General features: G+C 31.1%; 1 protein-coding gene across 1 annotated transcript; it reads right to left on the bottom strand.

Moving 5' to 3' along the window:
• Positions 1-6094: 6094 nt before the first annotated feature.
• Positions 6095-16558, bottom strand: LOC137812965 (uncharacterized). Its single transcript, XM_068615231.1, has 7 exons — positions 15957-16558; positions 15743-15857; positions 15453-15596; positions 15182-15272; positions 6805-7526; positions 6515-6658; positions 6095-6334 (listed from the first exon to the last, which is right to left on the bottom strand). Exons 1-7 carry the CDS (start codon positions 16556-16558, stop codon positions 6095-6097), a joined length of 2058 nt encoding a protein of 685 aa, XP_068471332.1.
• Positions 16559-17379: the final 821 nt, after the last annotated feature.

The raw sequence follows: 17379 nt of genomic DNA, 5'->3' as shown, positions 1-17379 counted from the left end.
TCTTGGGGTGATAGAAGAGTTCAACAAGATGCAATTCTACAAGAATTGTCTCAAGAACCACCTCTCAAAGTTAAGAAACTTTTCTATTGGAGGGTTGAAACTTGATGAACGGCTCATTACCTTCATTGTGTCATGGATTATCACACCAAGGGGGAGCAATCATTCGACTCTCTCTGAAGAAGACTTGTTGTTAATCTACTACATCATGAACAAAGTGAAGCTCAACTGGATTCACATCATCAAAGATCATATGCAAAAGGCCATAAGATTAAGTGACTTCCTATCTCTATGCCATATTGATTTCTGAATTTCTACATTATTTTGAAGTAGATATTGAAGAAGAAATGGCTGAAATTATAAAGCCTTCAAGTGAGATCAATAGTGGATCCCTAAGCAAGATGGGGTTTACCAAGATTGGTGGGAGATGGGTAAGCAAGGATAGTGACCAAGCTGGCCCTAGTGGAACAAATGATGGTGAAGAACCTGAAGCTCCAGCAAATCAAGAGGAACCTGCTGCTAAGACTCATGAAGCTGGTCCTAGTGATGGTCACATGGGAGAAAGAAGGACTTCAATGTTTACTTTTGAAAGGCTAATTGTAAACTGTATGGACACCTTTGCTGAAAACCAGAGAAATCTTCATGAACTTTGTGAGTCAAGGTTTCACCATATGGATTCAAGGTTCCAAACCTTGGATGAGAAGATTGAAGAAGTTCAAAACCAACTTCTTGACCTACAATATGGCAGGAATGATTGAAGGAAGTTAAAGTCCTTCATTTAAATTGTTGGTTTATGTTGTTGAACAATTTTTTTTTTCTCTTTTATGCTGTTTTTAATCATTCTTTCTGTGTATTTGTGAAGAAAAATAGGGGGAGAAGTGTTTGGGATATGTAATGTTTTAATATCTACACCTATTTCTGTTTTTGAACATTGCTATAACTGTTATAAACTGTTATAACATATTTTTTATTTAAAATTGAAACTCTGATACAAAATTCAACCGGTTATTCCTGCGAAATAACCGATTGTTTTTCTGTGTTGCACTTAGGCATGTTTGATTGGTTTCTCACATTGATTTGGTTGATGTTCCTCTTTGGAAATCACCTAGTGGAAACTAGTTTGTGGTGCCTGATTAACTGGAATAGATTATCCTATATTTCTATGTTTGCTTGTGAATGCAGGTTATACAAGATTCTCAACAAGAACATTCCGAAAAGCATCCCAAGGATTTATCTCCATCAAATACGGGGAGATTGTAGAACACGGGAGCTTTGATGTTTCAAATCTATGATGAAGGTTGAAGTTGTGCTGCTTTTGGTTTGAGCTTAGTCTAGGTTGTTTAGAACTCTTGTAAAGATCATTCCTAGTCCCTTGCACAAGCTAGCTCAAACTATTTTAAAAGAGAAAAGTGTTTTACTAAGCAAAGATAAAAACAACCGGTTGAAACCACGAAATAATCAGTTGTTTGTCACTTAGCTTGTTTAAACGTTTTAAAATTGTTTTTTACTTGGTTAAATAACTGGCTAACCAATTCAACCGGTCAAAACAACTTATCAACCAATTGATTGTCACATTTCATAACAGCTTTTCAAAAACCTGTTGGATTTGTTTTCAGTTGGATCAAAACTGTTTTGGCTCATGATTGACTGCCTAGAACGACTAGTTTTAAGAGCTATAAGTATGGCTTATATTTTGAATTCAAATATAACATGTAAACATATTTACAGTGAGATTGAAATCGTTTTTTATAAGAGATTCAAATCAAGTTTTGCAAGATTGTTAAATAGTTGTGCACTGGTTCAAGGTCTGATCTTAGGAGCCCTTTGATTCTTGTAAATTCAAGTGTAATATGTTCCTTTCATGGTTCTTGTATTTGTTCTTTTATAAACTTGTGAAGTGTGTGAAAATCTATAAAGTCAAAGGGTGTTCTGACTAAGGGTGTGTGTTTAGCAAAGAGGGTGAGTGGTTCTTGTGGTATCAAGATCACCTCTTTGTGATTGTGTGTATTGTAATCTGTGATTGGTTACTAGTTGAACCCAGTGGTTGTTCTGGGAACTGGATGTAGCTCAAGGTTGAGTGAACCAGTATAAATTGGTTGAGTAATCTTTCTCTTTCTCACTCCTTATAAAATGTTTAATTTAATTCTGCTTTTCCTGCTGCCATAAACAATCGGTTAAAAGGAAATTTCAACCGACTGAAATTCTGCAAACAATTTCTTTTACATTGTTTGATTGGCTTCCTTAATTTTTTTTCCTGTGATTGTTGATAAAAGCTTCATTCTTATTCCATCTTTGTGAAAATATTTTGACAAACAATTCACCCCCCTCTTGTTTAAGCCATTAGAACTCAAGAGATGAGGTCCAAGGTTAGACGAAAATGGATGTCTTTTGATAGGGACACTATCAATGTTTTTTTAGGGAACCCATTACAACTAAGAGGTGATGATGATTACACTTACCACCAACTGATGGCCATAACCTGTGTGTTTAATGATGAAAAGGTGGTCAGAAAGTTTGTCTAGCTAATCATTCTTATCAAGTGGGGCCGACTGGGAAATCTTGGAGAATATTGTGAAAAGATATGAAGACTTTGTCCGAAGTCTGGATGGTATTCATGTTGGCCAAAGTTGTGCCTATTGGTCATGTTTCATACTTAAATATTCCTATGTGTCATCTTCTCTATTGCCTTTTAAAAGAAGATTATTCTTTTGATGTAACCAAGATTTCTTTATGAGATTTATAAGTTTGTTAAATTAGAGGTTAATCAGAATTACCATAAGGCAAAAGGTTCTTAAGGGTTCCCAACTTTAATAATTTCTCTCTTTGCAGCTCATGGGGTCGAGGTGAACCCAATAGTAAAAATTAGACCATCCATTGATCATAGGTTTATTGTGCAAAATTGCACTAATACATATGAACAACCTCCACGGGCTGGTGATGTTCCCCTCCATTAGTCACCACTTCACCAACTTAGCCTAGCATCTTCCATGGAGGCTCTGATGTTAGAGCAAATGACAGATCTTCACACCACCATGGAGCATATGCAAAGCAAAGTGTTGTCATCAAGCAATGATAGATCTTCATCAAGTAGCTTATCAAAGATTTCCTCAAGAGCAACCCAACCTCTACATGTCTTCGGATAAGTTTGAAGCTTATATTGCATGGCTTAAGGACAAGTATTATTTTTTTGGGGGACAAGTCTAGAAAATGGAGATGAAGCAAGACAATCTACAACTGTAGATAATGATTTCAACACATAGCTAGATGAGTTACTAAGAAGAGATGATGGAGCAAAAACAAAATAAACATGGTTTTATCTTTCTAGTTTTTTTTTTTCAGTTTCTTAATTTGCTAATTTTTTTATTTATTTAATTTTTTTTTCTAGTTTTAATTTATTCTTAAATGTTATTTTAAGAATTTGAATATTAGTTTGAATTGTGAGAAATTATTAATTAGACTTTGTGTTTAAGATTAGAATAATGAAATGATATGGACACGGGTTGGAAAAGTAGATATATTGAAACCATATTCAAATTTGGTGCATGAAAATTAAAAAGGATGATTAGTTGGAACAAATAATGTCAAGTAATAAGGAATTAGACTAATTACTTTATTCATACCAACCTCTTGTTTGCTTAATTCAAGAGGAAAAAGCCTGAAAAATCATATCAGTAGATGCATGGAGACAAGTAAGGTCTTTGAATGAATTAGTGGTTGATTTTTTTATTAATTAGATTCTATTAAATTGATTGACAAGTGTTTGATCCATTCAATCCTGTTTCGATATTGAATGAATAATATATATATATATATATAAACTGATGAAGAATTCCTTGTTGAAAGAACTTGGCATTCAACCTGCTCTTTATTCTCTTATTCTTCGCCTTTTATTTTTTTCATCACAACAATCACAAATTCTCCTTTACTTTACTGTTATTTCTAATTTTTAATCCTTGTAGATAAGTTTCAAATTATGTTTTTTTTTTGCCATCACATGAAAAAAGTATTATTAAAAAAAAAGAAAAAGAAATAAAATACAAAAATATGGGGGGACTAGACCAAAACCCACATGTTAACAAAAACGATACATAGGTAGACTATACCTATTCATAAAGAATTCTAAGAACAGACTAGATGGAAGTCTATTATACCAATGAAATGATTCTCTATGAATGAACCCTAAATTAGCCAACTTATGAGCACATGCATTCCCCTCACGAAAAATATGAGTAACCCTAAACCTGATTGTCCCACAGTAATTAAGACAAGTATTTCATCGATTACGAAGCATCCACGGAACATTAGTCCTAGCAGTAAACGCAACACAAACCAAGACAGAATCACATTCAAGCCAAACATTAGTAAGTCCCATCTTTTAAGCTTCCTCCATAGCATGTATAACTCCATAAAACTCAGCAACCAAAGCAGTCTGAACTTCAAGAAACCCTAAAAAAGCACCAATAAATTCTCCCATACTCCCACGAAAAATACCTCCACAAGTAGCAAGACCAGGATACCCCCTAGCAGCCCCATCCGTGTTAATTTTAACCCAATCTGGTGAAGGAAATTCTCATCTAACAGGAAGAGGACGAAGAACTTTCCCACTACGAGTCTTAATACCAAAAAACTTAATCACGTTGAAATCCAACATATCATTCTTCATTGAAGCATTAGACGAATTTCCCACTAGACAAGTAAAATCTTTAATTACCGAAATAGCCTTAGAAACTTCAATCTTATCCTGAAATCTAGCATAATTCCTCATACGCCATATCATCCATATAGAAAAGGTTGTCACAGCAAGCTTAATCAATTTAACCAAAGGACTACCATCACTCTTAATAAAAGAAAGAAGATCAACCTTATTAGAGAAATGAGACTAGATTTACAAAATATATTCGTTAAGAGACGATTTGGGGTAAATTAATCCTTTTTACATTATCATCTTTTTGGTGTTAGACAATCTAACACTATGTTACACTAAAACTGTTTTAATTTGGTTGAGGAACGACAGTGATCAATTACTATGCATTAAAAATATCATCTAACTACTAAGAGAAAAGGGTTCTTCAAAGAAAAATTGACATCCAATACAATGTTTTTTAAAGCTATAACTTGTATAACATCAATCTTATAAAAAAATACATTGAATAATGTTACACAATATTGTTCCTTCTGTAGTTTAAAAACATATGAAATAGGAAAAGGACTATATTCTCTATTCCTTGCCTTTCATTCATTTGATACTTATGTCTTTCTGCCCATTTTCATGCCCTTCTCAGTTGAGGATTATGTTCAACAACTAGTGGGATGCAGTTTTTACTTTCCATGACATTTAATATTTTCACACGACAGGATTCAAAGAGTGCCAACATTCTTTGCTTCGACTAGTCGCACTCCACTCCTTTGAATAAAGGAGATTTTTTTTACAACATGACCTCTGAACTTCGTATATCATGCATTGATCACATCTCAGGTTTTGTGAAAAACTAGCCCCTAAAGGTTAGTCTAAATCTCTCATCTTAAATTAATTCATGAGAGACAAATAAAACAAGTGTTTTGTCTTAGAATAATGTTATTATGTACAAATTCTGCAATTTTTTTTTTATCTTGAAGTAACCTTTGAAATAAAAGAAATTAGTTGCAATATTCCTATAGGTTTAAAGATAAGATAAATGATTCTTTAAATTTCTCATTTGGATGTTTATTTTATCCCAATTGAATGTCTATATTTTATAAATCAATAACAATATTGTTATTATGAAAACTAATGTTAATACTAGTAGGATTTAAAATAATACAAAATAGACAAAAAAAAATCCTTTATTATTTTTGGACTCAAACTTTATTTTAAGTTATAAGTCAATAGGCAAATTACATTTTTTTTATTGTATTGTTATGTAACAATAATTATATATAGCAAATAATACACCAACAAGACACATTATATCAAGATTAATACCATTGTAAACCAAGTAGTACATTAAAAGTAAAACAACATTAATACTCATAGTGATAATCCTGAACAAGTTTTTATGGATTACAATTACACAAAACTCAAGTAAGGTTCACAAAAAGATAAATAAACAGTTTCACATCAAATGTTCAAATCTTTGTTTGGTATTTGTTCCGCCAAGTAAATGTAGAAATGCCCCATAGCCCCAGTACGAAACTTGTTTTCATATCTCGATTCTATTGTTAGAATTTCACCATCTTTAATCTGAATAGAACCTGGTTTTGGATAACAAACTGACATTCCAACTAGGTAACCATTTTCATTTCCTGCTTCTTTTCCTGTTCCGTATTTTGGACTTGAAGTGCATAAAACCCTTCCATCCTAAGATAAGCAAAACCATAAATATAGAGAAGATGCATTAAAATAGTCAATTTCTTACAAAGGTATAGAATTTATCAGCAAAATTTATTACTAATGAATATATGAATCACACAAAATTTAGCATAAGTTGATCTACATGTTATAGACTATATAGGAACACCAACAAATATCAAATATTACCTGTCCATATAAGGTAGCATTCACAACACCGGTGTGCATATGAGCAGTGCCATATATAAGATAACCACCTTTTGTCATTGGGATGTTTGCTTTCTTAACATGAGGGGAGTCACTGTCATGAATTCTTGGAATAGTATATTCTACCTATAACAAAATTGAGAAATTTATGTTATTCACTTACCCACGAAAAGAGTAATTAATAGCCTAATATTTTTGTTTGGAATATAAGTCAGTTTCAAAATTTAGCTTATCATTTGTAAAGTATGGTATATATTGAATAAATAATGTACCTGGCAATCATGAATTGGTGTAGAACCATTTGATCTTACACGATCAGCTGAATCAAGTATATAGAACTTAAGAGGGACTTGGTGTTCATCCCAATCAACCCACCTTATTTTGTATCTTAGGGAAAGCTTTCTCGTTGGGCCATGAAAACCATTTCTTAATTTGCATTGTAAGTTATCTTGACAACAAAATAGTCCTCCTTTATAATTTCTAGACAATAAGTTACCATTAATGTCCATTGTGACATTGTAAAAGTCCTTTGGGAGATTTAAAAGCTTACACCTACACTCTGAACAACCTTTTCTATCATATGCGCCACGTGTATCAATAACCATTATGCTAAATAACCATTTTTCTTTAAACCCATGCTTTATTTTTGTAGGATTACCTAATTCGACTGCAAAAGGATCTGGAAGATTTGAGGATGTTCCTCGTGATTCTCCTCCCAAGCCCCAATAATGTGGAAGCAAAAAACCTTGGCAAGCACCATCATTTCTTTCATACTCAATACCATTACGAAGGTCGTGAGATTTTTTAATGTATTGTGACATGGTAATATTTTCAATATATTTTACAGCAAACCAATGATGAAGGTAAGTTTCATATAAAGGTACAGAATTACCATCTTCATCAACTACTTCAACGTCAAAACTCTTGACGCCAATATGACCCTTTGGAAAGTCAATATCAAATAATGTTTTCACTGCAACTTTTCCTGGTCCCACTTCAAATTGTTCAGACAAAAAAGTAGCTGATTTTATATGATTCTCATCAGACTCTAAAACAACCGAGTGCGTTGTGCCAAAGAGCAATATCATTATTGATATAAAAATCATTGTTAGTTTAGAGATAGTCCTCATATTAACCTGCACACACACCAGACACCAGTAACATTAGCCATGAATAGATGTATTTAGGGTCATTCATTTGATAAACTTGTAAATGATTTAAACAAATGTTGTGAAAACATGTGAATCAAATAAGATTGAAAAGAAAGGGTAAAGTAATAGAATATTAACAATAAAAATAGCATACCATATAAGAAAAAGATAAATGACTCATGATGGTGATCATTTGATCTTAGCTAAAGATGTGTGAAATTTTAAAGCGGGTAAATGTATGTGTATATGAAATTAGTTGCTAGTTTTATATATGGTAGATGGCTCAATAATGGTGTATCTGGCGTAGCCAAATTTTTGAATCGACATTGGTTGTCTCTATTTGTTGGATGTAAAAGGTGTTTTTCAATTTACTTTAAACCAAAAATAACATATGGTGACCTAGTTTTACAAATGTACAAAACTATTCAAAAGCTTATATAGCTATTTGTAGGTGTAAAAACAACTTAATTAACAATTTGTTTGGAAAAACTTATGATGATTTCTTCTTTGTGGCCTTTTTTTCTTAACTACCAATATTTATACATTGTATGACTGTATGTTTTAACTTAAATAATTTTTAATAGATGAAAATGAAAAATTTCAGTTAGATAAAGGTAATGATAAGAATATTACAAATAATATAGTATAATTAACTTGAAAAAAATGAAAATTTGAAATATTAAAATAATAATAAAAAGAGATGAATTTAAAAAATACAAAGTTATATTTTTTTAATAAAAATATTATGACAAGTCATCTTGCTAAAAGCTCCAAAACTAAGAAAATTGAATAGGAGAGAGCTTTAAAGAACAAGAAATAATAATATAACCTAGTTGTTGGGAAAGAAGAATGCTAAATTTTCTACTTCTTAGTCTCTTGTAAATATTTGTGTAGGTTTAAATTTTTTTAGTTTTTAGATAGTAGATTTGGACTTTAGTTTATATCAACTTTGGGCATTCATTTGGGTCAAGGAGGCAAAACCGAGTAAAGTGAAACTCAAACAGAAGTCCCATATCACTTGCAAGAGGCCTTTAAAGGAGTTCAAAAAATTCAGTCATGAAGTTCTCCAAAGTGTCATCCAACATGAAGCTTAGTCTTGCATCATATAGGCTAGAGTGGAAGGAAAATATCACATTCTATAAATAACTTCACTTATATCTTGTAAAAACTAATGTAACTTAATGAGATATGAATTACTTCTTAAAAACACTTTCTTATGCTTTAAAGGTCACTAAAATTGAAAATTTTCCCTTAGGTTTCTTTCCTTGAGAGAGCATTAAAAGCTTCACAAGAAGCCTACTTACTCAAATAGCTTTTCCAAAAGGAATGGCGAGAAAGTTATCACAACACTTTATTATTTAGTTTTCAAAATTTCAAAAATGGAATATATTTCAATTATTCTTATTGGAAATATTTTTAAAGCTTAATAAATATATAGTAATTGAAAATAAAATAATAAAAAAATTGCAATATTTGTTTTCTTATAGTTCAATAAAAGAAAATATAAAATGTCTCCTTTTTTATTTATTAGTCAATCTTTTCTCTCTTCTGTAACCACTTTTTCCTTAGCTCTCACACACTTTTTTTTATTTGTGTCACCCTCTTGATTATTAACCACAACCTCACCCACTCACTCTGCACACATGCGACTTTTATCTCACTTCACACACAAAAAAGCGATCAACATTTTTATTTATGGTACGGGTTCGTTTTTGGGGGCTCATCTTCTTAATGTTTAGACTCAACCCATTATGGAAGTTTGGGAGTTAGTAGTTTTAACCTAAATATTTGTAATTAAGAAAAATAGAAGGTAGGGTTGCAAAATAAAAAGCGAGAAAGAATATATAAGAGAATAGGAGAAAAACAAAAAAAAAATAAAGACATTGAAAGAAGGAAAACCATAAGTAAGAGATGTTCTATTTTTGTATTTGAATTTCACCATGGGTATAAATATATATAACATATTTACCCAATCATGTGGAACTATGCATTGCATCGCCATTCTTTTTTTAAAGGCTTTTCACTAATCTACCTTAATAATCTACCATGGTGACTCCTTTGTCATTTATAATGATTTTCGTCGTCCTGCCGTGACCTTGATTGTGAGAGATGACAATTTCATAGGGATTTTTTAGAGAGTCAATACTTATTAATAAAATGTGAATAAAAGTGTGGTCAAAATTTTATGTTTATGATTCCCCTTCTTTGTAGTATATATTAATTGTTATTTACTTTGATGTCCTAATTGATTATATTGTTTAGTTATTGAACTTTAGGGTACAAAATAATTGTTATATCCATTTGGAAAATTCTCAAGTTGTTTTGCAGGTTTGGATTAGGGTAGTCTTAGGTTATGCTCCATTCACACAATACACATGCTATTATACTTCATGCATTTCTAGAAACCTAAAACATTTGAGAGAATGAGAGCTTATGTAGAAAATTTGGTCATTCTTAATTCACTCTTTGATTTATATTACCTTCTTATGTGTTGAGATATAAGGAAATTCATTCACACGTTTCTTGATTCTTTGATTTCTTGAAGATTCTAGATGTCTACTACTATGCATTCCTAGCATTTCCTGCAAATTTTTTCATTTGCATATTCTCCATATTTTCTACAAATATATTCTTCATATTTTCAACAAAGATAATTCTCTACAATTCTTACTTGATTTAAAGCAAATCTCCTTCAAATCTTTTGCAATATCTCTCGCAACAAATTTGATTGTGTTGGGAATAGTTAATAAAAAAATCCAAATTGCATATATAAGACAAGATTGGTAACATATTATATGGAAGATAAGCGAGATTGAAAATTTGGAACAAAACTGGAAAGAAAATATCTAAAAGAAAATTTGTAACAAGAAGGAAACACATTATTATAAAGAGAATTGAAATAGAATATTTGAGGTAGAATCTCAATTCAAATTCTTAAAGATAAGAAACCTTTAAATATAGACTTCAGAGGAAGAACAAAGGGGGACTCGAGCGCCCCATAACACACTATAGACTTAGTTTTATTTTCTTTTTTGAAATTATTTTCTTTTGCCTCCGCGTGGACAGATAAAATATTTTAGGTTTTATCGTGTGATTTCATAATTCATTTTTGTTGAACATTGACTTTGATGCCTCCAAATCTATGTGGATTGCTTGAAGACTTTGATGATGGGTTTCTAGATGTGTTTTGGGTAGTTTGAATTTGTAATCCACTCATAGAATTGATCCAAGGTTATTTGATTTTAATCCTTTTGAAAAAGATGAGTTTTCAAAGAGAAGCAGAAAAACAAGTTGCTGATTTCTTGTTTTAATCGGTTGTTTTTCTCTCAGCTTGTTTGAGGGGTTTTTAAAATGTTTGACTTTGGTTGACTTTGCTGTCAAACCAATTCAATCGGTTGTTTCGAAAAATCAACCCACTATTTTTTGAAAATCTTTAATAGAATTCAGTTTAACTGATTCAATCTATTTTGTTTGTTTTAAAACTGATTTGACTTTTGCATTAAATGTTTTTAACAACTGATTGGAGTTAAAATAAGTGGTTATACGCTCCTAGTTGTTATAGATTCAAATTAACACTTTCAAAATCAGTTTTTCCAAGATTGCTTAAGGCTTTGGATTTTTTGCTAAGACTAGAATATGATTGTTTTGTATTCTTTCAATCCAATTTGTGATTGCATCAGGTGTATTCTATTAATTTCTCTCTTTGATTTGTATTTTTGTAAAGATCTGTTGTTGCACAGAGTCAGAGGGTGTTCTGATTTGTGTTGTGTTGTAGTCAAAGGAAGTGTGATATGATTCCAATAGCAAGATAGAGATGATTCTTTGACATTCTATGGAATCAACTTGAGTTGGAGATAGCTTAGGCACTTTTAATAGAATTGGATCAATGTTCTATGTTTCAAGAACTCACCAAAACTTGCACCAAACACCAAACTCACATGGAAGACCCATTTCTTGCCAATTGAACCGATTAAAAGATGTAAAAATGCAAATGAAGCGATTAAATTGCATAACAAATGAAATGAACCGATTAAAATGCTTCAAAACTGAAATGCACCGAACAAATCCAAGGAGAAAGAAGATTAACCGATTGAAACATGAAAATAAGCAAGAACACCGAATAGAAAGCAAGAAAGGAACCTAAGACATGTTTAGGAATTCAAATAGGCACGGAAATGGAATGAGAAGATGGAGAAGAAAGAGGACTTATGTGGTTGTAGTTCTTGGTTGATGAACACGCCCCTTGAAGTGTGAATGCTCCAAGATAAGTGTGCAATGCCGCCACTTGAGAGAACCAAGGCACTCAAGATGAGACTAGGAAGAGTAGAAGACAAGTTCTCACTACACTCAATCACCAATTTGGGAGAGTTTTGATACTACAAATTCCAAATCTGCATTATGAAGGGCCTAAGCCCTCCTTTTATAGGAGCAAGGGCTGGTCATGAAGCTTACAAAGTTTGTACCACAAGCTACCCAAAAGTCTCATAAGCTAACGCCTATAGTGACTTATGAAGAGTTACCTTCTAGAAAATTCTAAATTAAAGCCTAAAGATGCTTTACAAAAGAGGTATCTATGGTTTTCCTCTAAGCACCTTCCTAAACACTATTCTATATTATTTACAATTTTATACAAAAGAAACTATAAAGAGAGATATTTAAATGAAGCCTATTCTTGAAAGCTTGTAGACTTCTTTGGCTTTAGCCTTGATCCTCTCTTTATTTTATGTCTTCTTTTAATTTTGAGAAGACTAGAAGGAAGAACATCAAATGTGTAGGTGAATGACCTCTTCCTTCAATAATAAAAGCCTCCTTTATTTGATTCTCATCAAAGTGAGTGTTCTTGAGGGGTTCAAGATCACTTCTTTGGTGTGTGTGTGTAATTTGTTATATGTTATTGATTACATAGTCGAATACCCAGTGGTTTCTTGGGACTGGATGCAACTCTTGGTGAAGTGTGAACCAGTATCAACATTATGTGTGAATCTCTCTATCCTTACACTCTTTAAACTGCTTTAACTTTTTTTTTATAAAGTGCTGATAAAAACAACCGATTGTTTCGTAAAAACAACCGGTTGATTTTCTGCATCAAGCTTAAAAACAGTTTTATATTTGGCTGGACAAATTTTTCATTGATTAATTCTTCATAGCCTTTCATTCTACCTTCAATACTTGCGAAAATCTTTCAAATACAATTCACCTCCCCTCTTGTTTTAGGCCTATAATTCTAACAATTTTGAGGTTTTGTGTAATTAAGGTTTGTTCTTCAATATCTATGACTGAATGTGTTATACGGTCTGGTCTTTCTTTTGAGTTCTAATTTCTATTATTGGAATATTTTCTAAATGCATGTTGATGATTCAAATTTTTCCTTTCATTGGAATTTTTATCTAGTTTGTTTGATTCTGACCAACCTCTTGTTTGCTTAATTCAAGAGGAAAAAGCCTGAAAAATCATATAAGTAGATGCATGGAGACAAGTAAGGTCTTTTGAGTTCTAATTTCTATTATTGGAATATTTTCTAAATGCATGTTGATGATTCAAATTTTTCCTTTCATTGGAATTTTTATCTAGTTTGTTTGATTCTAACCAACCTCTTGTTTGCTTAATTCAAGAGGAAAAAGCCTGAAAAATCATATAAGTAGATGCATGGAGACAAATAAAGGTCTTTTGAGTTCTAATTTCTATTATTGGAATATTTTCTAAATGCATGTTGATGATTCAAATTTTTCCTTTCATTGGAATTTTTATCTACTTTGCTTGATTCTAATCAACCTCTTGTTTGCTTAATTCAAGAGGAAAAAGCCTGAAAAATCATATAAGTATATGTATGGAGACAAGTAAGGTCTTTGAATGAATTAGTGGTTGGTTTTTTTATTAATTAGATTCTATTAAATTGATTGACAAGTGTTTGGTCCTTTCAATCTTCTTTCGATATTGAATGAATAATATATATATATATATATATATAAAACTAATGAAGAATTCCTTGTTGAAAGAACTTGGCATTCAACCTGCTCTTTATTCTCTTATTCTTCGCCTTTTATTTTTTTCATCACAACAATCACAAATTCTCCTTTACTTTACTGTTATTTCAAATTTTCAATCCTTGTAGATAAGTTTCAAATTGTGTTTAACTAGATTTACAATTATATTCGTTGGGAGACGATTTGGGGTAAATTAATCCTTTTTACATTATCATCTTTTTGGTGTTAGACAATCTAACACTATGTTACACTAAAACTGTTTTAATTTGGTTGAGGAACGACAGTGATCAATTACTATGCATTAAAAATATCATCTAACTACTAAGAGAAAAGGGTTCTTCAAAGAAAAATTGACATCCAATACAATGTTTTTTAAAGCTATAACTTGTATAACATCAATCTTATAAAAAAAAATACATTGAATAATGTTACACAATATTGTTCCTTCTGTAGTTTAAAATCATATGAAATAGGAAAAGGACTATATTCTCTATTCCTTGCCTTTCATTCATTTGATACTTATGTCTTTCTGCCCATTTTCATGCCCTTCTCAGTTGAGGATTATGTTCAACAACTAGTGGGATGGAGTTTTTACTTTCCATGACATTTAATATTTTCACACGACAGGATTCAAAGAGTGCCAACATTCTTTGCTTCGACTAGTCGCACTCCACTCCTTTGAATAAAGGAGATTTTTTTTACAGCATGACCTCTGAACTTCGTATGTCATGCATTGATCATCTCAGGTTTTGTGAAAAACTAGCCCCTAAAGGTTAGTCTAAATCTCTCATCTTAAATTAATTCATGAGAGACAAATAAAACAAGTGTTTTGTCTTAGAATAATGTTATTATGTAAAAATTCTGCAATTTTTTTTTATCTTGAAGTAACCTTTGAAATAAAAGAAATTAGTTGCAATATTCCTATAGGTTTAAAGATAAGATAAATGATTCTTTAAATTTCTCATTTGGATGTTTATTTTATCCCAATTGAATGTCTATATTTTATAAATCAATAACAATATTGTTATTATGAAAACTAATGTTAATACTAGTAGGATTTAAAATAATACAAAATAGACAAAAAAATCCTTTATTATTTTTGGACTCAAACTTTATTTTAAGTTATAAGTCAATAGGCAAATTACATTTTTTTTATTGTATTGTTATGTAACAATAATTATATATAGCAAATAATACATCAACAAGACACATTATATCAAGATTAATACCATTGTAAACCAAGTAGTACATTAAAAGTAAAACAACATTAATACTCATAGTGATAATCCTGAACAAGTTTTTATGGATTACAATTACACAAAACTCAAGTAAGGTATCACAAAAAGATAAATAAACAGTTTCACATCAAATGTTCAAATCTTTGTTTAGTATTTGTTACGCCAAGTAAATGTAGAAATGCCCCATAGCCCCAGTACGAAACTTGTTTTCATATCTCGATTCTATTGTTAGAATTTCACCATCTTTAATCTGAATAGAACCTGGTTTTGGATAACAAACTGACATTCCAACTAGGTAACCATTTTCATTTCCTGCTTCTTTTCCTGTTCCGTATTTTGGACTTGAAGTGCATAAAACCCTTCCATCCTAAGATAAGCAAAACCATAAATATAGAGAAGATGCATTAAAATAGTCAATTTCTTACAAAGGTATAGAATTTATCAGCAAAATTTATTACTAATGAATATATGAATCACACAAAATTTAGCATAAGTTTATCTACATGTTATAGACTATATAGGAACACCAACAAATATCAAATATTACCTGTCCATATAAGGTAGCATTCACAACACCGGTGTGCATATGAGCAGTGCCATATATAAGATAACCACCTTTTGTCATTGGGATGTTTGCTTTCTTAACATGAGGGGAGTCACTGTCATGAATTCTTGGAATAGTATATTCTACCTATAACAAAATTGAGAAATTTATGTTATTCACTTACCCACGAAAAGAGTAATTAATAGCCTAATATTTTTGTTTGGAATATAAGTCAGTTTCAAAATTTAGCTTATCATTTGTAAAGTATGGTATATATTGAATAAATAATGTACCTGGCAATCATGAATTGGTGTAGAACCATTTGATCTTACACGATCAGCTGAATCAAGTATATAGAACTTAAGAGGGACTTGGTGTTCATCCCAATCAACCCACCTTATTTTGTATCTTAGGGAAAGCTTTCTCGTTGGGCCATGAAAACCATTTCTTAATTTGCATTGTAAGTTATCTTGACAACAAAATAGTCCTCCTTTATAATTTCTAGACAATAAGTTACCATTAATGTCCATTGTGACATTGTAAAAGTCCTTTGGGAGATTTAAAAGCTTACACCTACACTCTGAACAACCTTTTCTATCATATGCGCCACGTGTATCAATAACCATTATGCTAAATAACCATTTTTCTTTAAACCCATGCTTTATTTTTGTAGGATTACCTAATTCGACTGCAAAAGGATCTGGAAGATTTGAGGATGTTCCTCGTGATTCTCCTCCCAAGCCCCAATAATGTGGAAGCAAAAAACCTTGGCAAGCACCATCATTTCTTTCATACTCAATACCATTACGAAGGTCGTGAGATTTTTTAATGTATTGTGACATGGTAATATTTTCAATATATTTTACAGCAAACCAATGATGAAGGTAAGTTTCATATAAAGGTACAGAATTACCATCTTCATCAACTACTTCAACGTCAAAACTCTTGACGCCAATATGACCCTTTGGAAAGTCAATATCAAATAATGTTTTCACTGCAACTTTTCCTGGTCCCACTTCAAATTGTTCAGACAAAAAAGTAGCTGATTTTATATGATTCTCATCAGACTCTAAAACAACCGAGTGCGTTGTGCCAAAGAGCAATATCATTATTGATATAAAAATCATTGTTAGTTTAGAGATAGTCCTCATATTAACCTGCACACACACCAGACACCAGTAACATTAGCCATGAATAGATGTATTTAGGGTCATTCATTTGATAAACTTGTAAATGATTTAAACAAATGTTGTGAAAACATGTGAATCAAATAAGATTGAAAAGAAAGGGTAAAGTAATAGAATATTAACAATAAAAATAGCATACCATATAAGAAAAAGATAAATGACTCATGATGGTGATCATTTGATCTTAGCTAAAGATGTGTGAAATTTTAAAGCGGGTAAATGTATGTGTATATGAAATTAGTTGCTAGTTTTATATATGGTAGATGGCTCAATAATGGTGTATCTGGCGTAGCCAAATTTTTGAATCGACATTGGTTGTCTCTATTTGTTGGATGTAAAAGGTGTTTTTCAATTTACTTTAAACCAAAAATAACATATGGTGACCTAGTTTTACAAATGTACAAAACTATTCAAAAGCTTATATAGCTATTTGTAGGTGTAAAAACAACTTAATTAACAATTTGTTTGGAAAAACTTATGATGATTTCTTCTTTGTGGCCTTTTTTTCTTAACTACCAATATTTATACATTGTATGACTGTATGTTTTAACTTAAATAATTTTTAATAGATGAAAATGAAAAATTTCAGTTAGATAAAGGTAATGATAAGAATATTACAAATAATATAGTATAATTAACTTGAAAAAAATGAAAATTTGAAATATTAAAATAATAATAAAAAGAGATGAATTTAAAAAATACAAAGTTATATTTTTTTAATAAAAATATTATGACAAGTCATC

This window comes from Phaseolus vulgaris, chromosome 10, assembly GCF_000499845.2.
Source record: "Phaseolus vulgaris cultivar G19833 chromosome 10, P. vulgaris v2.0, whole genome shotgun sequence".
NCBI lineage: Eukaryota > Viridiplantae > Streptophyta > Magnoliopsida > Fabales > Fabaceae > Phaseolus > Phaseolus vulgaris.
This window is presented reverse-complemented; position numbering and strand designations above follow the sequence as displayed.